This window comes from Panulirus ornatus, chromosome 41 (assembly GCF_036320965.1).
Source record: "Panulirus ornatus isolate Po-2019 chromosome 41, ASM3632096v1, whole genome shotgun sequence".
Taxonomy (NCBI): domain Eukaryota; kingdom Metazoa; phylum Arthropoda; class Malacostraca; order Decapoda; family Palinuridae; genus Panulirus; species Panulirus ornatus.
In genome coordinates, this window is record NC_092264.1 from 16,214,976 (window position 1) to 16,241,488 (window position 26,513).

At 38.0% G+C, this 26,513-nt stretch overlaps 2 protein-coding genes across 6 annotated transcripts in view; both read left to right on the forward strand.

The window, feature by feature from the left end:
* Positions 1-4,452, forward strand: part of cbc (crowded by cid) — a 33,158-nt gene extending 28,706 nt beyond the window's left edge. Inside the window, exon 9 of the mRNA XM_071686091.1 lies at positions 1,623-4,452. Coding sequence (XP_071542192.1) covers positions 1,623-1,734 — 112 coding nt within the window. The 3' untranslated portion in view covers positions 1,735-4,452. The remainder of the gene's footprint in view (positions 1-1,622) is intronic.
* Positions 4,453-10,301: 5,849 nt separating this feature from the next.
* Positions 10,302-26,513, forward strand: part of BBS5 (Bardet-Biedl syndrome 5 protein) — a 32,506-nt gene continuing 16,294 nt past the window's right edge. Inside the window, exons 1-8 of one of the 5 annotated variants that reach the window (XM_071686096.1) lie at positions 10,302-10,391; positions 12,393-12,541; positions 13,391-13,440; positions 15,341-15,468; positions 15,619-15,754; positions 20,097-20,198; positions 21,529-21,720; positions 21,960-22,031. In XM_071686096.1, the coding sequence (XP_071542197.1) occupies positions 10,348-10,391; positions 12,393-12,541; positions 13,391-13,440; positions 15,341-15,468; positions 15,619-15,754; positions 20,097-20,198; positions 21,529-21,720; positions 21,960-22,031 (873 nt within the window). In that variant the 5' untranslated portion in view covers positions 10,302-10,347. Of the gene's footprint in view, positions 10,392-10,859; positions 10,992-12,392; positions 12,542-13,390; positions 13,441-15,340; positions 15,469-15,618; positions 15,755-20,096; positions 20,199-21,528; positions 21,721-21,959; positions 22,032-26,513 lie in introns of those variants that run through there. The other 4 variants (XM_071686098.1, XM_071686097.1, XM_071686100.1 and 1 more) reach the window with 4 other exon arrangements.

The following is a 26,513-nucleotide window of genomic DNA, read 5'->3' on the forward strand; positions in this document are numbered from 1 at the left end:
TTGATCCTTATCTCTACAAGAACTGCAAAATGGTTCTCAAAGAAATCCACCTTGACCTCTTCCATTGTAGTGCATCCATTCCTCACTTTATGCAGGATCTTTATGTGCGATTTCAATATTACACGAGAAACCTACTTCTACCAGTCCCTCATTTTATGTTGTCGTAATCTGTTACTAATGGATGTGTGTGATAGAAAGTGCACCAAAACTTCAGTGAAGGTTGGTGGATGAAGGAAGCATGAGTCCTGGGTGGAGCACGCCATGTTTCTGCCCATGAGTCAGTCTCATAGTTACCACCGTTATGTGCAGCTCTGTGTTTCATGTATGATTTAGTTATACCTGCTAATGTGGTTTTCCTGCATCTCACTGTGTGTGTGTGTGTGTGTGTGTGTGTGTGTGTGTGTGTTTGTTAACATGGAAATCAAACATCTAACAATATCTCCTGTCCCAGAACAAGCAGTTATTGGAAGAGAACCTTTTTGAATGTAGAAATGAAGCTAGATATCATACAATGCGCTGATGCTGGTGAGGGAACATCAGCACTTGGTCATGCTTACAAACTTGGTGAATTTACTGTCTACAACATAAAGAAGAATGTAGAGTTAACCACAAGGATTTGAAGTCCACTCATGGAGATGAAGAAAATGCTCTTGTTATGCATAGAGCATGAGATGAAAAATAGAGTAGCCTTGGTAACCTGCTCAAGTCTAATGCTTTTTAGGTTTATAAGCATTAATGTAAAGACAGCAGTGTATCTGAGCCAGAGCAATTTCAAGCATGGAAAGGATGGCTAGATAAGTTTATTCAGTAGCAGAAGCTGCATTACTTGAAGGTAATGGGAGAATCTACCAGTGATGACCATAAAGCTGCTGCACACATCCCATTTTTCTCTATATATTTATTAGTTACTATATGTGATTTCACTTTGTGCAAGGTTTTTGCAGAACATAACCCCATATAAAGCTAGGGATGGGTGTACTCATTCTTGTACTGCCAACCTTTAACCTTTTACTTGGTGGCTGACATCATTTCCTCTCTCAAAATGGCAGGTGACAGAAATTAATGTTCTAATATTGCCTGCCTCCCTTTGAATATCCAGCTGATTTCTTGTGCCATAAGTTACCTGTTGAGGTCTTTTCTATTACTAGAAACTTGCAGAGAAAAATCTTGCTGTCCTCAGTACCCCTTTCAACCATCATTATATGTGCGTAGCCATTGACCTGCATGTCATGTGCACATAGTGTTCCCACAGAAAATATGTAGATTTCTGGATGGTAAGTTTTGAAGAGGACCATATATTAATAAGAATGATATGAGAATTGTAAGAAAATGCAAGTGACAAAGATTTTAGTAGGATTACATGAGAAGGAAGGAACCATGTGCTGGAGATGTCCCCACAGATCTCATGCTTGTTAAAGAAATTATATTGCTCTGGTGCCAGATTTTCTCTATGTAACCCTGTTAAAAACATAAGTGCAGGTACTTATTTAGCTTATAGATAAAAGTAAGCAAGGACTCCAATGTTGTTCCAGAATGAGTTAATAGATATTTTGATCACTCATGTTTTATATGTTACTTCCAAAAACGAAAAGCATTTAATATTCAGTTATATCTATTCACAGGTTAGATGTTGATGAGGAGAACAAGATGGTGAAGATATTGTCCCCCCAACCAAAACCATTGCCTAAAACAATACTCATTTTAACTGAAATACAATTTATGGATTCTAATTAAGTTTGAATTTTTTACACTGCAGCACCAGTGAATACCACTTGTTTCTAAAAGCCACTGTAAAATCTTTATTTTGAATGACACCATTCCCGTAACCCATCCATCACATGTGATAACATGTAATTTATACATCCAGTATGATGAGTTAATGCAGTCTCCCATGATAACATCTTCCAAAGCAAGAATAGTTGATTCACATTGTAAACATGAATAATCAGTTTTGCACATGTTAGTCCTCTTTGGACCCAGAGTCAAGCTCAGATGCTGCAATTATTTCTCCCTCCCAAGGAAAACAAGTTGCTTTTGCTGTTTTTTTTTTTTTTCTATGAAATGGCCAACATGGCACAGGCAAAAGGTGAGATGAAAGGTTAGAAAAGTGAGTACGTACCTACTATGAGATATTGTCTAGAGTAGAAGTAGTGTATAACACAGCATTTGGCAATATTCTCTTACTTTCCTTGCTTCTCTAAGCTCTTGTTTTCTACTGCTATACCCTGGCCAAAATTGTCAGTTTTTGGTTGATCTGATACTTTTCTTAGCTGGCTGTCCAGTTCCCTTTTGAGGATTTCAGCTTTCATTCTTGTCAATTGTCTTCTCTTGCTTGCTCAGCTTTTATGAGTTTGTTTGGTATCTTTGCAGTATATTCCTTCGTCTGCTTGTAGGATCATTGTGTTTCTTTCCTTATGTAAGGCTGTCAAGTCGAAAATAGTTGTATTTTGCTCCTGTATCTGTTTCAGTACTATGCCTGAATTATCATATATCTTTCTCCTCTTCCTTTGAGCCTACAATTCCATTGAAATTTAGGTGTTTCAAAAGGTGTAGAAGGGATAAATTTGAGCTCAAGCTTTTGTAGAACTAATGCTTTAAGGAAGAAAAGGTATAGGAAGGAGTGACAAAAAATGGGAGAGAAATCCACATCTTTGCTATGTTAGGAAGGGAGGTATCATAGCAGTCAGTCCTCATTTGTCCAGATTCAGCATAGAAACTGTTAGAAGTCATACAGATGCACACTGTAAATCTAGGTCACAGGGGCTAGGACACAAGTAGATAACTCATGAATGCAATAGCTGAATTGATACTTGTGTAATAGAGGGAAGCAGATGAAAAGGGAAGGTTAAAGAGAGATTACAACAGGAACTGAGATGGAAAGCTTTTGATTTCACTCAGGGTAAGAGAGTGGTGGATGTGCAATCAGTACTCAATACTGGGTTGGATGAAAGTTCTTTAAACATGAAATTGCTACCTGCAGGAGAAATGATCATGACCCCTAAAGAACACTCCCAGCTTATGGGAAGCAGACTTTATGATATTCATTATGTGGGAATTCCAGGATAAAATAGAAGATATAGTTAGCCCAAACTGTATATGGTGTTATAGGGCTGAATGGTAATCTTTTCAGATTAAGTAGTAGGGAACAAATGAAATTAGAACAAAATATATTTTCAACCAGGTTACTGCTTCCCCATTCTACATTGCTGCTGAGGGCTAGCTTAATAAAGTAAATACATTAAATGCAAGAGAAGGAATGAGTATTGGAACGAGGAGGTGAAGGAGATTTTTAGGGTATAAAGATGTATTTGTCAAGGTTGGAGTGAAGATGCACTTGTTGAGGCTTAAGTTATAATATTTTTAAGGGTAAAGTGAAATCAGGTTTATCAAGGGTGTAGTGAAGATACTTTTGTCAAGGGTGAAATAAAGATGCATTTATGGAGGGTTAAGTGAATTTAAACTTGTGAAAGGTGTAATGATGATACATTTACTAAGGATAACTATGCATTTGTTGGAGAGAGACATACTACACTTGCTTACCAATTTTCACATTTCTGGGTTATGAACATTATCTACATTACTATTTCTCATTTCTCTATCTTCACCTAATCTCTTAATTTTCTGATAATTTGATGAGATACCTTACTAATCATGATTATGTGGGCTTATTTTTGTCTTCTTTCATAGGAGGGAGAACATGTTTTGTTCAGTTTCTTATTTTTATATTAATATTTTTCTGTCAAATAATCAACAACCAAACCTTAGCATTTGACCTGCAGTGTCAAGAGTATAATGAAGATGTATTTGTTTCAGGTTAATTGAAATCAAGGGTGTAATTAATATGCATTTCTTGGGATGAGATGATGATATATTATTTGAGGATGAAGTGAATTTAGGTTTATCAAATGTATAGAGGTGTTTGGTAACATTCCCCTTCTACAGAGGTGAACACCACTCATATTTGAGGCCTATGAAACTCATGAATCAAGTCAAAGGCCAAAACATACTAGATATATAGATTTAGTGAAGAGTGGTATTCATTAGCACTTACCATCATAACCTGACCCTTATGGATCAGATCATAGGCCAAATTATCTTAGATATTTATGTATTTATGTTATGTTCATTAGGTCATTAATGGTGAAATGTGGTGGTAAGTGACAGTGACAGGGTAATGAGTGATAATGTGGAGAGATGTATACTACATTGCTTAAAAATGTTGCCATTTCCAATTTCCCTGTCATGTTTTCTGTGATGTGAGTATGGTGCATGTCATACTAGGTCTGTGGAAGGATTATTCATCTTTACAGAGATATTGTTATTGGATCCATATCTTTGCTGTGTCTTTGAAACTAATTTAGAAAGGTCTGTGTGTAGATTTCTACAGTATTTAGCTAAAATTAATTTTGCATCAGTCAGGCCTTCAGTTTTTATAATAAATGATATACATCACATTGATGTTTCATTTTACCCCTGTAAACACTCAGTTTTGTTGACAAGAAAGATGAAGTATGTACCTTTTTCACTTGATAGAACTTAGCTGTATAATTCCCGTCATTACCTTTTAACCCTTTCAGTGCTATTGACATGAATACATTATTATGAAGCTGGATGCTATGATCATCAACCTACAAACTTAATTTTCCATTACAGAGTTGAATTCTGTATGCATTAAAGTCTTTGTTTTGGTTGCCATCTATGGCCAGCCGACAAAGGTCGATTCATTGGAGCTGCATACAGGCCTCGGTAACCTGCTAGTGACTGTAGTAGGTGGTTGTGAGCTTCTTCTAGGGAGTTGTCTTGTCTATGGTGATGGATGCTGTTCCCCACCACATCCACACTGTGTAATTCCTGTCTGGGAATTGTACATTCTTCCTAAACTACAAGTTCTTAATTCATTGGAAAAAAAACATTGGTTTTCATAGTTTTTCTACACCTAATCATATAAGTAGATTAAATGTTACAAAATGTAAGTGAATGGAACTTATGATGTAGACTCTGCCAACCTTGAAATTAATGCTTTTCCTTAATCAGGAATTGTTAATACTTACTTCTTTAGAAAATAAGAAATTTGTGCACCTTTTCAATGATCAAAAGATTATTAACTGCAAAGAAAAATGTTTGGCATTTGCACAAAACTCCCAGTTTTGTAGTGGTTCATTTCACTTTTTTTGTAATAATGTAGATGTAGTGATACTGTGTAATAATGTGTTTTAAAGTTAGAGTAGATGTAGTGATACTGTGTATGTTTACTGAGATGACTGGTGAGATTATAGAGCCATTAAATGACATGACAAAGTTATAGGGAGTTTAAGAAAGATAAGAATAAATGCATTTTAAATGTTTGATTTGATTTGGTTACCTCTGCCTTGATAGCTACACTACTCAAACCGAACACCGTATCTGATGCCCTTCCCATTACCAAGTTAAACTAGATTCTGCAGGGAAGAGGTGATGGTAGCATCATACCAACTAGTCTCCGGTCCTTCCTCATGTCACTTCATGATTCATGTGGCCTTGTGAAACATAATCTTCCATCGGACAAGCAGTCATAACTAATGATGCAAGTAATATAAGTGACCGTAGTCTCTTACAAAACCTTGGGTGTACTACAAAGCCAATCTACACCCTGGATTATATGAATAATCCCTCACCTATCAAGCCCTTCCACAACAGAATCATGATTTACCCTTTGGCTAGAGCCATCAATGCATGGTGAAACACAGCCTTAAAAGTCACAGGCCTAATATCATGAGCCAGTTAAGAGGGTCAATCAGCTTCAGACATAAACTTTGCAAACCTGCTCCTGGGCTATGTGACTTCAGATTGGCTGCATTCTTCCTGTAGTACAGCCATGGGACCTCGATAATGACTCAGCCCTCCTATAGCAGCACCATAAAACTCCAACCTCTACACGAGCGGGAGCAACTTGCCTCTGAGCTGCAATTTTCTGTACGTGTCAATACACCAGTAGCACTGTTGAGTTACATACAAAAGAATTTTAGTGGATGGCAATGCTTTTTTTCACACACAAGCATGAATAAATGTTTAAGCTACTGAAATATCTGCTTCAAAGCCTACTCTATCAAAAATACATATTGCAAGACATAAAACTGCTATAAAAGTGTACAGAAGTTTTCAAAGGAGATTGAAATTTCCAAAAAGAAGTTTTATACTCCGCAAATCTCATACAATTCCATTTTGACTTTTGTGCATATTTTTTTTGATTGCCAAGGAAATCTGAAAGATAAGTAAAGAAGCAATGCTAAGAATATTATGGACAAAGCAGGAAACACTCCAAAACATTTTCAGAAATTCACCAAAAGTAAATGGTCAGCTAAAGAGCAACTGCTCATGGTAAGGGGTTTAGATTCAAATGACAAGTTCGTAAGTATTTTTACTGCAGAAAACACCATAGCCCCTAAACCAAGATACTTGAATGATGAAATGGTCTTGGAAAGCATTCAAACTGCTAGAGAAGGAATAAGCAGTTTCATGGTGCTGGTGAAGTTTCACCATATATGCTGAGAGAGTATGCAGATACACTCGAGAGGCTCCTTGAAATATTGTTCATTATGTCATGGGAGAGCACAGTACCGAGGAAATGGATATTAACGTCATCCTGACCTTTAAGAAAAGATATTAGGATATTTGCACTGACAAATGTGTCCATAAAACAGTGAAAAAGATGGAATGTAGAAATACCACTTCTTGTAGAGAAAAAATTACCCAATGATAGGAAAGGAAAGGTCACTTCATCACATCTGTTAAAGTAGTTATATAGTAGGCTCTGGTTAAGGTTAGATGAACTGTATGTGCTTAGATTGAGGTAAGTGCATGACACTGTGCTACATAGAAGTCTGGTAAAGGAGACTGATTTTCATGCAGGAATAAGGTGAAGATTCCTTTGATGGACAGATAGTTAACTTAGTAAAATGGATCAAAGAAAGGATTGAGGTACCACTGGATTGTTGCAGGGTTTAGGCTTCAGACCACTACTATCTTTGATCTGAGTAAAAGACTTACCAGAAGAACTTTTGACAATTATCAAAATTATATCAAATTACAAGGAAAGGAAAACAGCAAACTATACACAATGTAAATTAGGACAAAACTAAGTCATGCTTCTCAAGTTTAGTCACAACACTTATATTAGCACAAAGAATTAATAAGAAATTAAAAGGAGAATGAGGAATATGGCACTGATATTAGGAAAGCATAGTTACAGTGAGAGGTTAGGAGGCCATTAAATCTCCCACTATTGAAGAGAAGATTAAGGGATGATGTGATCACAACCTTTTATATTTCTTGAATAGTGTATTGATGATACTTCAGAGATACAAAGATGGAGCAACCAAAGGACAAGAAACTAAAGAAGAAATGTATTTAAAAAGAAGTTAAAAGTATCTTCATTGTATGAAAGAAGTAAGGAAAAAAGTTAGGAAGTGAAAGTTAATGATGATAGCAAACAAAAATAATGAAAAGAGGAAAAAACTAGATTATGGCATAAGGGGTTCTACAAGTGTAACCCTCCCTCCTCGTATTGTTTAAGAATAGGTAATGTCATGACTCATGAAAAATATTATTTCACCCGCTATATAAAACTTTGTACAACATTTGTTAGCATGTGCATCGTCAAGATTTGCGAAGCGTGTCTTATATGCAGAAAAAAACCGAATGGATGATTAAGCAGTAATCACGATGTACATGATCGTAATCTTTGCTTTAAAACAGGAATGAATTGTTGAATGTAAAAGGAAAGGCATTTGACTATTTTTCATATAAATGTTCTATATATAAAAGTCCTGTCCTTTTTTGATTAAGTTCTAGCTCTGCGTATCGACTGAGAATATATATATATATATTTTTTTTTTTTTTTTTTTTTTTTTTTTATACTTTGTCGCTGTCTCCCGCGTTTGCGAGGTAGCGCAAGGAAACAGACGAAAGAAATGGCCCAACCCCCCCCCATACACATGTACATACGTCCACACACGCAAATATACATACCTACACAGCTTTCCATGGTTTACCCCAGACGCTTCACATGCCTTGATTCAATCCACTGACAGCACGTCAACCCCTGTATACCACATCGCTCCAATTCACTCTATTCCTTGCCCTCCTTTCACCCTCCTGCATGTTCAGGCCCCGATCACACAAAATCTTTTTCACTCCATCTTTCCACCTCCAATTTGGTCTCCCTCTTCTCCTCGTTCCCTCCACCTCCGACACATATATCCTCTTGGTCAATCTTTCCTCACTCATTCTCTCCATGTGCCCAAACCATTTCAAAACACCCTCTTCTGCTCTCTCAACCACGCTCTTTTTATTTCCACACATCTCTCTTACCCTTACGTTACTCACTCGCTCAAACCACCTCACACCACACATTGTCCTCAAACATCTCATTTCCAGCACATCCATCCTCCTGCGCACATCTCTATCCATAGCCCACGCCTCGCAACCATACAACATTGTTGGAACCACTATTCCTTCAAACATACCCATTTTTGCTTTCCGAGATAATGTTCTCGACTTCCACACATTTTTCAAGGCTCCCAAAATTTTCGCCCCCTCCCCCACCCTATGATCCACTTCCGCTTCCATGGTTCCATCCGCTGACAGATCCACTCCTAGATATCTAAAACACTTCACTTCCTCCAGTTTTTCTCCATTCAAACTCACCTCCCAATTGACTTGACCCTCACCCCTACTGTACCTAATAACCTTGCTCTTATTCACATTTACTCTTAACTTTCTTCTTCCACACACTTTACCAAACTCAGTCACCAGCTTCTGCAGTTTCTCACATGAATCAGCCACCAGCGCTGTATCATCAGCGAACAACAACTGACTCACTTCCCAAGCTCTCTCATCCCCAACAGACTTCATACTTGCCCCTCTTTCCAGGACTCTTGCATTTACCTCCCTAACAACCCCATCCATAAACAAATTAAACAACCATGGAGACATCACACACCCCTGCCGCAAACCTACATTCACTGAGAACCAATCACTTTCCTCTCTTCCTACACGTACACATGCCTTACATCCTCGATAAAAACTTTTCACTGCTTCTAACAACTTGCCTCCCACACCATATATTCTTAATACCTTCCACAGAGCATCTCTATCAACTCTATCATATGCCTTCTCCAGATCCATAAATGCTACATACAAATCCATTTGCTTTTCTAAGTATTTCTCACATACTTAGAAAAGCAAATATATATATATATATATATATATATATATATATAAAGTTAAGAGTAAATGTGAATAAGAGCAAGGTTATTAGGTACAGTAGGGGTGAGGGTCAAGTCAATTGGGAGGTGAGTTTGAATGGAGAAAAACTGGAGGAAGTGAAGTGTTTTAGATATCTGGGAGTGGATCTGTCAGCGGATGGAACCATGGAAGCGGAAGTGGATCATAGGGTGGGGGAGGGGGCGAAAATTTTGGGAGCCTTGAAAAATGTGTGGAAGTCGAGAACATTATCTCGGAAAGCAAAAATGGGTATGTTTGAAGGAATAGTGGTTCCAACAATGTTGTATGGTTGCGAGGCGTGGGCTATGGATAGAGATGTGCGCAGGAGGATGGATGTGCTGGAAATGAGATGTTTGAGGACAATGTGTGGTGTGAGGTGGTTTGATCGAGTGAGTAACGTAAGGGTAAGAGAGATGTGTGGAAATAAAAAGAGCGTGGTTGAGAGAGCAGAAGAGGGTGTTTTGAAATGGTTTGGGCACATGGAGAGAATGAGTGAGGAAAGATTGACCAAGAGGGTATATGTGTCGGAGGTGGAGGGAACGAGGAGAAGAGGGAGACCAAATTGGAGGTGGAAAGATGGAGTGAAAAAGATTTTGTGTGATCGGGGCCTGAACATGCAGGAGGGTGAAAGGAGGGCAAGGAATAGAGTGAATTGGAGCGATGTGGTATACAGGGGTTGACGTGCTGTCAGTGGATTGAATCAAGGCATGTGAAGCGTCTGGGGTAAACCATGGAAAGCTGTGTAGGTATGTATATTTGCGTGTGTGGACGTATGTACATGTGTATGGGGGAGGGGGGGGGGGCGGGCCATTTCTTTCGTCTGTTTCTTTGCGCTACCTCGCAAACGCGGGAGACAGCGACAAAGTATAAAAAAAAAAAAAAAAAAAAAAAATATATATATATATATATATATATATATATATATATATATATATATATCTATATATATATATATATATATATATATATATATATATATATATATATATATATATATATATATATATAATATAAAGTTGGCCTTGGCACGTGTCACCATGGCAACCATAACTTGTTGGCTGTAAACAAACACAAGTGTCAAACATGTTGTGGGAGGATAGAGATGTTCGCTTTGATATTTCTCCCCAGTAAGTTAATGAGCGTTAATTAGTAAATGTTATATGGAATATGAATGTATGAAAACATGTTTGTTGGCTGGAAATAGGAGTACCAAATTATTGATGCTCCTGGAAAGTATAATATGACTAACTAGACTGAAAATGGTTGCTTTTTTCTTGTCCCTCTTTCTCTATCAGTAAATTAAATGAATTGAGGATTTTTTCAGGTTACTCTCTGTCGAAACTGACTTTTGGAGACAGATTACATAGGTTTTGAGTACTTTAGATAGTTCGTCATTGCAGAAATCCCTGCTGAGAATGCATTAGAGCAATACAGTTTATCGAACATGTAAATTAAGTGATTAGTAGTATAACTTGGGAAAATTGGGTTTATTGAAGCAAAATCTATCAACTCCATTAACTCAAGATGTCATAATATTCAGTAATCTACTCGAAATATATGAGTCACGCTCAACAAGATAGACTCTGAACTTGGCGCTGAGATGTAAATAAACAGACGACATAACATGATCCCCGGCAGAAGACCAATATAATATTAGGAGGATTGAGCAGTGCTTACAAGCGGTGTGTGTGGTGTGTGGTTGGCGGGACGTGGGTGTGTGAGAATAGGTAATACGGGATCGAGTAATAGTGATGGATGATATGAGCATAATAGTGAGTAATGTAGAAGTTATGGGTATATTTGAGGGGCGAGGGATGACCCATTTTGAATTAGAGTGATGAACAGATTATGGATTTGTGTGCTCAAAAAAGGACTTGTGAGTATTGGGAATATCTGGTTTAAAAACTGACGTTTATATGTGGGTGAGTGTGGGAGATATGAAGAATACATAACTGAATTATATTATAGACAGGCATGCTAAAGAGAGACTTTTGGATGTGAATATCCCGAGAGCTGTCACTAGTGGGTGTTGGTCATGTTTTGGTGTAGGGGAGGGTGAAAGTTTGTTGAGACTTTAGGAAAAAAAAGGGGGAATGTTATGGTTGGTAAGAGGATGGTGAAATTGAGTGAGGTGGAAAAGAAGCTTGTGGGAAGAGATACCAGGAGAGATTAGGTGAAGGTTTGCTGGTGAGAGTAAATTAAACTAGTGAAATGGGTGAGGAATGGGGGGTTTTTAGAGAATGAGTGCTTCCCTTATTGAGAAGAGTGTAGCTTGTACACGGTGTGATGTAGACTTGTGAAAAAGAGTAGTGAGTGGTGGGATGAAGTTGATTTGTTAATGAAAGAGAAAAGAGAGATGTAAGGGTGTTATTTGCAAGGAAGATTGAAAGTAAAAGAGAAATATTTAAGAGGAAGTGGCTGGAGGTCAAGAGGAAGGTGTTGCTCAAAAAGAGGGTAGATTAGAATCAGTGTTAGAGATTATCAGCACTGATTTCAGGAAAAAAAGATGTTTTGAAAGGAGCTAAAGAGTGAGAGAACAAGAGAGCAAAGTGTATGGGGAAATGAGTGAGCATTTTGAAGGACTTTTGAATGTGTTAGATGATAGGATAGCAGACGTGAGATGTTTGGGACATAGAAGTGTGTGAAGCAAGAGTTATTTCAAGTGATTTTGTGAAAATTAAGGTAATGGTATCGTCGTATGGTATGTCATCTTTAGGTAACAGCAGAGTTCATAACCTTTTGAGGACTACATTGAAACTCTATGGTACAAACTAATCTAGATTATGGTAGATTATGGCAAAATTTATATTCCTGTAAAGGCATTGGTACTCATGATGCAGAACATCAACCTTAGATAACGTGATAATTCAAAACCATTTGGGCACAGTGTTGAAACCCTTGAGAACTACTGTATAACCCATAGGTGTGGTGGTGTGGCTTTTGACTTTACCCTTAAGGGTTAGGTTAAGGGTCATGTTATCATACCCAAGAGATGCAGTGTCCTGCTCAGTAACCCTACCATTTTATTGATTGATCATACCATATTGCTGAAGAGGATATGTTCCCATTTTTATTTGTAGGTTTCATTATAAATCATTTAAAACCTAACTGATGTATTTCAACTTTAGACAGATGAAAATGAGGTCTGGGGAGCGTGTTATTGACAGACTAGAGTCAATAGAAGATACCAAAGGGAACTCAGGAGACCGTGGTCGGCTGATCATCACTAATCTGAGGTTGCTGTGGCACTCCCTCAACATGCCTCGGGTATCACTGTGTGAGTTCCTCAAGAATTTTTCCAGATGAATAAAATTATTTTCACTCTTATGCTTATAAGACATGTAATAACTATTGATTCTTTCTGAAGGTGATGAAAATATGGTACAACAATGAATGACTGCCTCAGTTCTCTAGTAAAATTCTCTCCTAAGTGGATGTGCCATTGCTTTTTCAAGAAATGTACTACTGCCTCTAATCTAGTTACTGGGCATCTGGTAGACTTGCTATCCATACAGTCTGTCATAGAAATGTAAGATGATTTGATCAGAGAAAAATAGGTTGATACCATGCACCTTGCCAGTAATTAGATTATCATTAGAACACAGGCAGTGGTATACATAATGACCTTCCACTTTCTGTTCACAGTGACAGTTTCCTGCTGTAAAGTTTTTTTTGTTTCCTTTTTTTTCTATTTCCAACCTTTATCCCATTTTACTCTATATCCAGTGGGGTACAATATTTTGGAGTTTTGTGAGACTGAAAGGTTTGGCTGGGTTTACTAGATATGAGTTTGAGCTCACAACATCGGTTATGTTCCTTGAGATGAGATAGTGGTGACCAGCTTTCTGAGCAAAATAATCCTGTCCTCTGGAGTGGATGATGATGTTATCTTCAGATTATGATCAAGATTTTTCATTTATCAGTGACCTTACTGAATGAAATCACTTTTTAAGAGTTCAGTGCTTGTTTTATAGATGCAGAATAAGATGAGAAGATTGGGTATTCCAAAATTATACAGTGTGACACCAAGAGTTAGGACTTAACATTATTTCTGAAACACATGTTTTCTCATGTAATAATTGTTAATGATTTGTTCGTAAATAATTACATAGATGTACTTTTACAGCTGTTGGTTTCAACTGCATCATAAACATTACAACAAAAACAGTAAATTCAGTAAGTAGATTTTTGTTACTCTCATTGCTAGATACTTATATGTATTTTAAAAGTTATGAATAACATGTTTCAAGCTGAAAACTGTGGAAAGGATTGAAATAACATTATGGTCTTGCGATCTTCTTCAGAGACTTTAAAATGTGTATTCTTTGGATATTGTGAATAACCCACTTAGCATTCAGACATAATAAATTTTCCAATTTTCAGTAGTTTTATATATGCTTTCTCCATTTGTTTTATGATATGGCTTTTAAGGAATTTTTTTATATGTATTAGTTTTTTCTTACACTGTTCTGCCTTTCACTTAGTCCTCCCTCCTATTTCTACAGATATCTTAGAAATACACTCTTAATCACTCTCATTGAATCCTTTTGATTACTGTTCCTTCTTTTATCCTCATATGACAGTCTCTTCAGGATTCTAACTTCACACTCAGCTCTGTATTTTTTGTTCTTTCAGAAGTGTTACAGACCATTGTGCTATATGTAACAAACATTTCTTTAGTATGCATTAAAGTGATCGTAGCAGCACTTTCTATTCATCTTAATGAAGTCATTGTCGTTTCATTAACTGAGAATTTTTCTTTTCATCATCCATTGGTTATAAATTTCAATATTTGCTTACTATATTTCCAGATTCTAAGCATATTTGGTATGCAGTTCTGTCAATAAGATTTTGGATGAGTTAGATAACCAGCAGTTTCCAACAGTATTTCTCAAATTAAAAGGAGGGATTAGTCACTTTGAGGCCTCATTTAAAAAAAAAAAAAAGATTACCATCAAGTAGTTATGTATACATTTATATATTGCCAGCATTCACAGTATCTTTACTTAGACTTTGCCAGCCTTCCACCACTCCTTCACTGAAAGAGTATCTCTTTACCTACTTTCTGACAAGCTCCTTGTAGTGGTCTCTGGTTATGTTGTCACTACAGTTTATGAAGAACTTTCATGTCATTGTCATCCGAGGGATTTACAAATTTTAAGACTATAATAATGTCATTCCTCTCTTCTCTCCTCCATAATGAGCAAATCTTTAGCCTCTCATTGTAGCTCCTCAGCTGGCTTAATTTAGGTACCATTTTAGTTGCCCTCTCTGTATTCTCTCAGGTAAATCTGTGTTTCTTTGCCTACTAGTGGCTTTACTAGCAAAATATAAATAGGTGAGATGGCTGTTGCAAGAAGTGGGTCTAGAACTGTGAGAGATGATACTTATTGAAGTGGGATGGGATTAGACAAAAAGACTTAATGTGAAGGGTGGATACAAAGTGAGTGATTTTGTATGTCATGGGGTTGTCTTTAACTAACGCATTTGCAGATTGTTCAATTTTTTTCCTTTATTGGATGAGGCTGTGCAGGAACTAATCAGCTTTATATCAGGAAATACATGTATAGATTAAGTTTAAGCACAGTATCAAAGGTAAAGAACATATATGATTGTTTGTACCTTTTCTATCTTTTCCCACCTTCGTGGAAACCAGACATACAAAACCTCTGTAATACACTGCAGACTCTACTATGTTCTACACATTCCTTTTTTTTCTCAAACTTTTATTTCATTGATACTATCTCATGATTTTTTACCTCTCACTGATTTCTTTTACTTTAGATCAGACTTCCTTTATCAATTCTGGTATGTTTCAGTCAGTTGTCAATTTGGGTATGGTTTAGAGACAGTCACAGAGTAGGAAGGATATTACTTTTTAGTATATTTGGTATTGTCTTGATGAGGCTCATAACTAACTTACTGACATGCTTGGAAAATTGCTCACCCATTTAGTGGGAAGTGGAGTAATAGATTATTATTTTCAGAAATACATCACCAGTCATTTGCCATAATCACTGATGTTTGAATTATTGTCCAGTTCCTCTTTATTTCATAATTCATCAAATGATTCCAGAAACTCAGAGGATTAACTGAGGCTCTGTATATCCTTACTAAAGCAAACAATACTAGATTTGAGTTCATCTTCACAAACCTTGTCCCGGGTACCCCAAGACTCTTCACATCAGTAATTGGAGTGTATAAGTGAGTTTATTAAGAAACAAATTAGCATTTTCTGAAGAAGATTTATGAGATATTATTGATATGACTATTGAATTAAAATTTCTGAATTGATATGTGATATAGATCTATAAGCTTCTTTTAATGATACTTTATGTAATGATAATTCATCAGGGCTTACAACTCCTCTAAGATGTATCGTGAGCTTAAGCTGCGTGGTGCATTTATCCAGAACAAACAGCTTAGAATCTTACCTCAAGAACAAATATTTTCACGTGTGAATGGTGTATGGAACCTTTCTAGTGATCAGGTAAGATTATTTCTTAAGAAAGAAGAGGTAAAGTGAATCTTCTTAAGATTTGACCGTAGTTTTTCCTTAATCTTGCCCATAGGTGAGATGTGTATAGCATTTAGTAAAGGGTTAAAGTTGAAGAAAAATTTGCATGGTGTTTTCAAATCATCTGATGTGAATCATCAGAAATTTGTCACCAAGAAAGTAGATATCCACGTTAACTTAAGAAAGACCGTATTCTAAATATTCTTTCCCATTATAGTAAAGAAATAGTTTATATTTGAGATACTTTTTCCATCATGAGAAAGGTTTGTTAAAACAAAAAGTAGTTTGAACACAGTCATCAAGAATTAATGCATCCTTATATTCAGTTTAATTAAATAGGGGGTCATCATATGGTGATTTGCATAGCAGGCACTGGAGGTCACCACAAGAACACTAGTTTCTATAGTCTTATTTTGATCATCCCATAACTATTTTGACATAGGTATGGCTGTTAATTGTCTTTTGGTTGGTCACTACGGGTGCTTATTACAGACACTACTTTACTCTAGAAGTAATTCTGATGTGTAAAAAGATGTGTAAATGAATATGGGTGTATGTAGATATACTTAAGTAAATATATATTTTCTATTATACTTTGTAATTGTCTCCTGCGTTAGCGAGATAGCGCAAGGAAACTGATGAAAGAATGACCCAACCCACCCACATACACATGTATATACATACACGTCCACACATGCACATATACATTCCTATACATTTCAACTTATACATATATATATATATATATACATACACAGACATATACATATATACACATGTAAATAATTCATACTCGCTGCCTTTATTAATTCCCGTCGCCACCCCACCACACATGAAATGACAACCCCTTTCCCTGCACGCGCTTGAGATAGCGCAAGGAAAAGACAACAAAGGCCACATTCATTCACACTCAGTCTCTATCTGTCATGTATAATGCACCAAAACCACAGCTCCCTTTCCACATCCAGGCCCCACAAAACTCTCCATGGTTCACCCCAGACGTTTCACATGCCCTGGTTCAATCCATTGACAGCATGTCGACCCCGGTATACCACGTCGTTCCAATTCACTCTATTCCTTGCATGCTTTTCACCCTCCTGCATGTTCAGGCCCCAATCGCTCAAAATCTTTTTCACTCCATCCTTCCACCTCCAATTTGGTCTCCCATTTCTCCTTGTTCCCTCCACCTCTGACACATAAATCCCCTTTGTCAATCTTTCCTCACTCATTCTTTCCATGTGACCAAACCATTTCAATACACCCTCTTCTGCTCTCTCAACCACACTTTATTACCACACATCTCTCTCACCCTTTCATTACATACTTGATCAAACCACCTTACACCACATATTGTCCTCAAACATCTCATTTCCACCACATCCACCTTCCGCACAACCCTATCCATAACCCATGCCTCGCAACCGTATAACATTGTTGGAATCACTATTCCTTCAAACATACCCATTTTTGCTTTCTGAGAAAATGTTCTCACCTTCCACACATCCCAGAACTTTCGCCCCCTCTCCCACCCTGTGACTCACTTCCGCTTCCATGGTTCCATCCGCTGCCAAATCCACTTCCAGATATCCAAAACATTTCACTTCCTCCAGTTTTTCTCCATTCAGACTTACCTCCCAATTGACTTGTCCCTCAACCCTACTGTACATAATAACCTTGCTCTTATTCACATTTACTCTTGGCTTTCTCCTTTCACGCACTTTACCAAACTCAGTCACCAGCTTCTGCAGTTTCTTACCCAAATCAACCACCAGTGCTGTATCATCAGCGAACAACAACTGACTCACTTCCCAAGTCCTCTCATCCACAATAGACTGCATACTTGCCCCTCTCTCCAAAACTCTAGCATTCACCTCCCTAACAACCCCATCCATAAACAAATTAAACAACCATGAAGACATCACACACCCCTGCCGCAAACCGACGTTCACTGGGAACCAATCACTTTCCTCTCTTCCTACACGTACACATGCTTTACATCCTCGATAAAAACTTTTCACTGCATCTAACAACTTGCCTCCCACACCATATACTCTTAATACCTTCCATAGAGCATCTCTACCAACTCTATCATATGCCTTCTCCAGATCCATAAATGCTACATACAAATCCATTTGCTTTTCTAAGTATTTCTCACATACATTCTTCAAAGCAAACACCTGATCCACACATCCTCTACCACTTCTGAAACCACACTGCTCTTCCCCAATTTGATGCTCTGTACATGCCTTCACCCTCTCAGTCAGTACCTTCCCATATAATTTTCCAGGAATACTCAACAAACTTATACCTCTGTAATTTGAACACTTACCTTTATCTCCTTTGCCTTTGTACAGTGGCACTATGCATGCATTCCGCCAATCTTCAGGCATTTCACCATGAGACATACATACATTGAATATCCTCACCAAACAGTCAACAACACAGTCACCCCCTTTTTTGATAAATTCCACTGCAGTACCATCCAAACCTGCCGCCTTGCCGGCTTCCATCTTCTGCAAAGCTTTCACTACCTCTTTTCTGTTTGCCAAATAATTCTCCCTAACCCTTTCACTTTGCACACCACCTCAACCAAAATACCCTATATCTGCCACTCTATCATCCAACACATTCATCAAACCTTCAAAGTCCTCACTCCATCTCGTCACATCTCCACTACTTGTTATCACCTCCCCATTAGCCCCCTTCATTGATGTTCCCATTTCTCTTGTCTTACGCACTTTATTTACCTCCTTCCAAAACATCTTTTTATTCTCCCTAAAATTTAATGATACTCTCTCACCCCAACTCTCATTTGCCTTCTTTTTCACCTCTTGCACCTTTCTCTTGACCTCCTGTCTCTTTCTTTTATACATCTCCCAATCATTTGCATTATTTCCCTGCAAAAATCGTCCAAATGCCTCTCTTCTCTTTCACTAATAATCTTACTTCTTCATCCCATCACTCACTCCCCTTTCTAATCTGTCCACCTCCCATGCTTCTCATGCCACAAGCATCTTTTGTGCAAGCCATCACTGCTTCCCTAGATACATACCATTCCTCCTCCACTCCCCTTACATCCTTTGCTCTCACCTTTTTCCATTCCACACTCAGTGTCTCCTGGTACTTCCTCACACAAGTCTCCTTCCCAAGCTCACTTACTCTCACCACTCTCCTCACCCCAACATTCTCTCTTAGGTAAATATGGGTAAATGATAACCATAAATAGTGGTAAGTGTCCTTTAGTGAATGAGGGACACAAAGTTTACCCCTTAACTTCCTTCCCCAACCTCTGCTGGGGCAAGTACACATTATCTTTAGGGCTAACTCAGAACCATGTAAGTTATGTTGGCTAACTTATTTGTATATGTCCTCTATATTTGCATGTATTTCTCATAAATAGGGAGATGAGTCATTACCAAATTTGCATCAGAGACTCTTCCCTCTGCTCTTCCTCCCCATCTTACTTGCTCCCTCCACTACCCATAAATGGTGGCATTACATGTCAACTTTAGTACTGTTTTGTAGCTATAAGTTATGTTTGTTTCTTTTTTAAATATTACTTACATCTACATGGATTTCTTATATTTCTATAAAACAGAAGAGAAATTCTGAAGACCTGCTTTGTTTTGTACAATATTGCAAGCAATTTTATGGTCACCAAGCACTTAATGGTTAAAGGATCAGGTTTTAGTTAATGAGTGTCTAGATGCAGGATTGTGTTGCAGATTATAGGCCTAATGACCAGGTGTTGCTTCTTTCCCCTTTAAGTCAGACCTTATAAAAACAGCCATAATAAAAATGATCACAAAGTAACAGTTTTGTATCTGGAAAGTACACCCAGAGTGACCCTTTCAATGAAGGCAGATGGTGAGTGAGTCACAGGATATCACGGGGTTTAATGTCCATGATCACTGGCTGAATACTTTTGAGGATCAAGAGAATTTTTCTAACTTGCAAAGATCATGTTTACACGACTTGAAATATGTCCATTCTCACTTCCTTTTTTTTTCCTTGGGTTGGCCAGCTCTTTCTTTCTCTCATACACTACTGAAGATTTAGTGTGTGGCTCTCGTCTCACTGATATCAGATGGTGTACCAAGAGAGCTTAGTGGAATGTTTGAAATGCACAAGTCATCACTTGTTTATGAACAGAATTATCATCCCTTTAGCGTTATGTTATATACATCCACTGACTGTCAGTGTTGATGCTCCATACCCATTGTGCACTAGTACTTTTTGCTGTTATCTTAATGACTTTTAAAGGAAAAAATCTCATTTCCCAAAGCTTTGTTAAAGAGTGACTTTTTCCCCACAGGGCAACTTAGGGACGTTTATCATCACTAATGTGAGGCTTGTGTGGTTTGCAAATATGAATGAGCTCTTCAACATTTCACTTCCATATCTTCAAATAGCATCAGTAAGTGACAATATACAGGGTTCCATGACTTACAAATGGGTTATGTTCCAGACCTTTTTCAGAAGTTAGAAAATATAAAGAAATGAATAGAGTAAATACCTATACCTGACTGTAATAATGTATTGGATATTGCATTCCTAAGTAAATATAATTAATAGAACATCATATTAAGCAACATCTAAAAAATATACACATTCAGATATGTAGTTCTGTAGTTTGTAACTATAAGTAATTGATTTTGTATGTCAGACCAGGAATTGAATATTGATTTTTAGAGTTCATTAATAAATATGAATATTCGTAGGTAGTGCGTTTGTAAGTCAGGTACCCCTTGTTTATTGATACCTTAGAGAATAACTGGGAATGACCCCTGACTTCTTTCCAACAAAAGAGCTCGCTGAAGATTTTTATGTATATTTATATTTCATATTACTTGCAGCACACTCTTTGTTTTCTTCTTAACTCGTTATTTTCATTATAATGCTTCATGTGTCAGTAAGTTCTTTACAAACTATTTTTTACATTTTGCTCTTGGCTGTGTTCATCTGACAATGATGCATTACTGTCTTAGACATACATGTGCAGTCTTAGCACCTGACTGGTAATCTCTTTCCATTATGTTGTTCTCACCCACAACACTTAGATGTATTGTAATAGTTACAGGGTAGCATGCAGAGTGAGAGAATCCTGGCATATGGTATGGCAAACAGAGAGGATATAGTGAAGGCTTTGCATAAGATTGACAATTGTCCTAATTTTAAAGGATGCCTAGAGGCACATCTCCATGAATTCCAGAATAAGGAAGCTTTTGGCAGTTCAGGGCAATGCCCTCAGGTTTTTGGGTAGCCCCACAGAGCACTAGACATGCTCCATTGGGATTACACTGCAGCAGATCACCAATGTCTGCAGTTTCATGTTATTTTGATATAGTATTGCTGGTCCCATCTACACACTAGTACACACACATACACACCTTCTTTAGGCTGAAAAAGTTTCTTGGTATTAAAACTTAATTACTTTTTTAACCATTTTGTCAGAAACAGTAAGAGATGAGGTTTCCATATTATTAGACTAAGGTTGGCTTCAGCTACTTAGATACTACAACAAAACAGTCAGTGAAATAGATTAAGAATCAGATATGCTGCACTTCCTTTGATTGGTGAACAATATTGTAAATGAAGAGCATGGGTACCACATATAGTAACCTGGGAAGGCTTGTAAGGGAATGCCATGTTAAGAGTGTGAAACAAGATCATGCATGTATATTTTAGGTGTAACTTTAAGTTGGATCTGCCTTTCCTCTTCTGACTTTCTTTGTATTCTTCCATAGGTAAAAGTTCGTGAATCTAAGTTTGGAATGGCATTGGTTGTAGAGAGCTCAGAAGCAAGTGGAGGATATGTGCTGGGATTTAGGATTGATCCAGTGGAGAAGCTTCATGAAGTTCATAAAGAGATCTCTGCACTATATAGTGTTTATTCCCAGTGCCCTGTGTTTGGTGTGGAATTTATTTTGCAAGATAAGGTATGGGCTCAAGTTTTGATTAAGTTTATATATTGACAGTTCTCTCTATATTCATAATTGTACTGTGAATTATTCGTAGTAAACAGATAGATTAATGGGATAATAAATATATTCATAATGCATCATTCATTGGAGAGAAAATAGTTATTGTAGTTAGAGAGATGGTAACTTCTCAAAACTTCTTTGGAAATTGAAAAATATTTGGAAGACAGGCTATGATATAAGAAGTATTTTTTCAGGATTCACTTGGCATGGATGCTATCAATATGAACTCAATACCTCGAGCCTTTTTACTGGTCAATGCAGACCAGGTAGGCAAACATTGTCACTCTGTAGCATAAACAAGCTTGCTAGTATCATCATTGTTCATGCAATATCGTCTTAAAGTTGTTACTTGGAGGTTCTGAATTTAGTTATTCTCTTATGCTTCATGAATTAAACTGCTTATTATATTTTTATGAGCTACGGTTTGTGTAACAATTTAATATTGAATATATTATTGGAGAAGAGTGTAACTTACGTAATCATTTTAAAAATCTAGAACTGTTGTCTTGAAGAATTAGTGAATAACCTAAATATGCTCTTCCTCATTCTGCACAAGCACACATATTTAGGTGAGAGTACCATGTGGCTGCTTGAGATTCCATTACCTTTAGAGGTAATGAATTCATCTGAATATTTACTCATAGTGTATATTTCTTTTCAGTAAAGTTTCTAGCTAGCATTGATGATAGGGTTATTGATATGGTCCCACTTCTACCACACATATGTACATCCATCAAATAAACTATCTTTATGGATGGGTCTTGTGAATTTCAAAATGAAACAATTCTTGTTGTGCCAGTAGAGTTGGTGAGCATGAATGTGAGATACATTTCTTAATTATTGTTGTAGGTGCTTTGTGTAGTAATTAGTCTCGAAATTGAAAATATACAAGATACATTAGAATGGTTTGAAAACAGCATACTTTATGATGTGTACTTTTATGCTCAATGAGAAATATACATAAGGAAAGTAGGACTAGCAATGTGAGGTAACACCCTAAAGCATTTGTTAAAATTCTTTATCAGTTGTGTTGTATTGTCTAAGACAAAAACTGAGAGATAGTTTTTATGCTGGATGTACATCACCTATCATGCACCCATATTTCCTTACTTCTAATAGCCATCTCAGTATCTGTTCCTGTGCCTGTTCTTATTCATCTAGCTGAAATAGATATCTGGTTAGTTCTTATGCTTATTTCACCTCACAACTATATTTTTCAAGCACGTATGGCTACTCCTTTCAGAAATTTTTACAATCCAAAACTTGATGTCTCATGCCCCACAGGCATGATAAGACATTCATGAGGGAATATAGGGTCAAGATCCCATCCTACTCTCTTAAATTGGTGAGGAAGCACTGCTTCGCGCACCCTTTTCAGTCAGCTCTCGAATCACTGTAGCCCTTGCTTGACTATTGGCATTCACTCTCAACCAATCAGCAACAGCCCCAGGCTGATGACATCTTTCCACCAGCTCCCAGCAAAACCAGAGCTCTCACAATTCTTTAGGACTAAGTTGCTTATGCACGTTAATTGGCTGCTGTTGTCAGCTGGCTTGCTAAAGGATCAGTATCCTTTTTTCTTTGTTCCATGATTGTTTTGATATGCTGGTGATTGTATAAGTCCATGACACGGGAAACAGTGATTATGTATAATGATAATAGGGATAGGGGAGAAAAAATACTTCCCACGTATTCCCTGCGTGTTGTAGAAGGCGACTAAAAGGGGAGGGAGCGGGTGGCTGGAAATCCTCCCCTCTCATTTTTTTTTTTTTTTATTTTACAAAAGAAGGAACAGAGAAGGGAGCCAGGTGAAGATATTCCCTCAAAGGCCCAATCCTCTGTTCTTAACGCTACCTCGCTAATATGGGAAATGGCAAATAGTATGAAAGAAATATATATATATATATTTATATACATATATTTTTTTTTTTTTTTTTTTTTTGCTTTGTCGCTGTCTCCCGCGTTGGCGAGGTAGCGCAAGGAAACAGATGAAAGAAATGGCCCAACCCACCCCCATACACATGTATATACATACGTCCACACACGCAAATATACATACCTACACAGCTTTCCATGGTTTACCCCAGACGCTTCACATGCCTTGATTCAATCCACTGACAGCACGTCAACCCCGGTATACCACATCGCTCCAATTCACTCTATTCCTTGCCCTCCTTTCACCCTCCTGCATGTTCAGGCCCTGATCACACAAAATCTTTTTCACTCCATCTTTCCACCTCCAATTTGGTCTCCCTCTTCTCCTCGTTCCCTCCACCTCCGACACATATATCCTCTTGGTCAATCTTTCCTCAGTGATTCTCTCCATGTGACCAAACCATTTCAAAACACCCTCTTCTGCTCTCTCAACCACGCTCTTTTTATTTCCACACATCTCTCTTACCCTTACGTTACTTACTCGATCAAACCACCTCACACCACACATTGTCCTCAAACATCTCATTTCCAGCACATCCATCCTCCTGCGCACAACTCTATCCATAGTCCACGCCTCGCAACCATACAACATTGTTGGAACCACTATTCCTTCAAACATACCCATTTTTGCTTTCCGAGATAATGTTCTCGACTTCCACACATTCTTCAAGGCTCCCAGAATTCTCGCCCCCTCCCCCACCCTATGATCCACTTCCGCTTCCATGTTTCCATCCGCTGCCAGATCCACTCCCAGATATCTAAAGCACTTCACTTCCTCCAGTTTTTCTCCATTCAAACTCACCTCCCAATTGACTTGACCCTCAACCCTACTGTACCTAATAACCTTGCTCTTATTCACATTTACTCTTAACTTTCTTCTTTCACACACTTTACCAAACTCAGTCACCAGCTTCTGCAGTTTCTCACATGAATCAGCCACCAGTGCTGTATCATCAGCGAACAACAACTGACTCACTTCCCAAGCTCTCTCATCCCCAACAGACTTCATACTTGCCCCTCTTTCCAAAACTCTTGCATTCACCTCCCTAACAACCCCATCCATAAACAAATTAAACAACCATGGAGACATCACACACCCCTGCCACAAACCTACATTCACTGAGAACCAATCACTTTCCTCTCTTCCTACACGTACACATGCCTTACATCCTCGATAAAAACTTTTCACTGCTTCTAACAACTTGCCTCCCACACCATATATTCTTAATACCTTCCACAGAGCATCTCTATCAACTCTATCATATGCCTTCTCCAGATCCATAAATGCTACATACAAATCCATTTGCTTTTCTAAGTATTTCTCACATACATTCTTCAAAGCAAACACCTGATCCACACATCCTCTACCACTTCTGAAACCACACTGCTCTTCCCCAATCTGATGCTCTGTACATGCCTTCACCCTCTCAATCAATACCCTCCCATATAATTTGCCAGGAATACTCAACAAACTTATACCTCTGTAATTTCAGCACTCACTCTTATCCCCTTTGCCTTTGTACAATGGCACTATGCACGCATTCCGCCAATCCTCAGGCACCTCACCATGAGTCATACATACATTAAATAACCTTACCAACCAGTCAACAATACAGTCACCCCCTTTTTTAATAAATTCCACTGCAATACCATCCATACCAAACCTGCTGCCTTGCCGGCTTTCATCTTCCGCAAAGCTTTTACTACCTCTACTCTGTTTACCAAATCATTTTCCCTAACCCTTTCACTTTGCACACCACCTCGACCAAAACACCCTATATCTGCCACTCTATCATCAAACACATTCAACAAACCTTCAAAATACTCACTCCATCTCCTTCTCACATCACCACTACTTGTTATCACCTCCCCATTTGCGCCCTTCACTGAAGTTCCCATTTGCTCCCTTGTCTTACGCACTTTATTTACCTCCTTCCAGAACATCTTTTTATTCTCCCTAAAATTTAATGATACTCTCTCACCCCAACTCTCATTTGCCCTTTTTTTCACCTCTTGCACCTTTCTCTTGACCTCCTGTCTCTTTCTTTTATACATCTCCCACTCAATTGCATTTTTTCCCTGCAAAAATCGTCCAAATGCCTCTCTCTTCTCTTTCACTAATACTCTTACTTCTTCATCCCACCACTCACTACCCTTTCTAATCAACCCACCTCCCACTCTTCTCATGCCACAAGCATCTTTTGCGCAATCCATCACTGATTCCCTAAATACATCCCATTCCTCCCCCCTCCCCTTACTTCCATTGTTCTCACCTTTTTCCATTCTGTACTCAGTCTCTCCTGGTACTTCCTCACACAAGTCTCCTTCCCAAGCTCACTTACTCTCACCACCCTCTTCACCCCAACATTCACTCTTCTTTTCTGGAAACCCAGATTGGGGTGCCTAAATGTGTGTGGATGTAATCAAGATGTGAAAAAAGGAGAGATAGGTAGTATGTTTGAGGAAAGGAACCTGGATGTTTTGGCTCTGAGTGAAACGAAGCTCAAGGGTAAAGGGGAAGAGTGGTTTGGGAATGTCTTGGGAGTAAAGTCAGGGGTTAGTGAGAGGACAAGAGCAAGGAAAGGAGTAGCAGTACTCCTGAAACAGGAGTTGTGGAAGTATGTGATAGAATGTAAGAAAGTAAATTCTTGATTAATATGGGTAAAACTGAAAGTTGATGGAGAGAGATGGGTGATTATTGGTGCATATGCACCTGGGCATGAGAAGAAAAATCATGAGAGGCAAGTGTTTTGGGAGCAGCTGAATGAGTGTGTTAGTGGTTTTAATGCACGAGACTGGGTTATAGTGGTGGG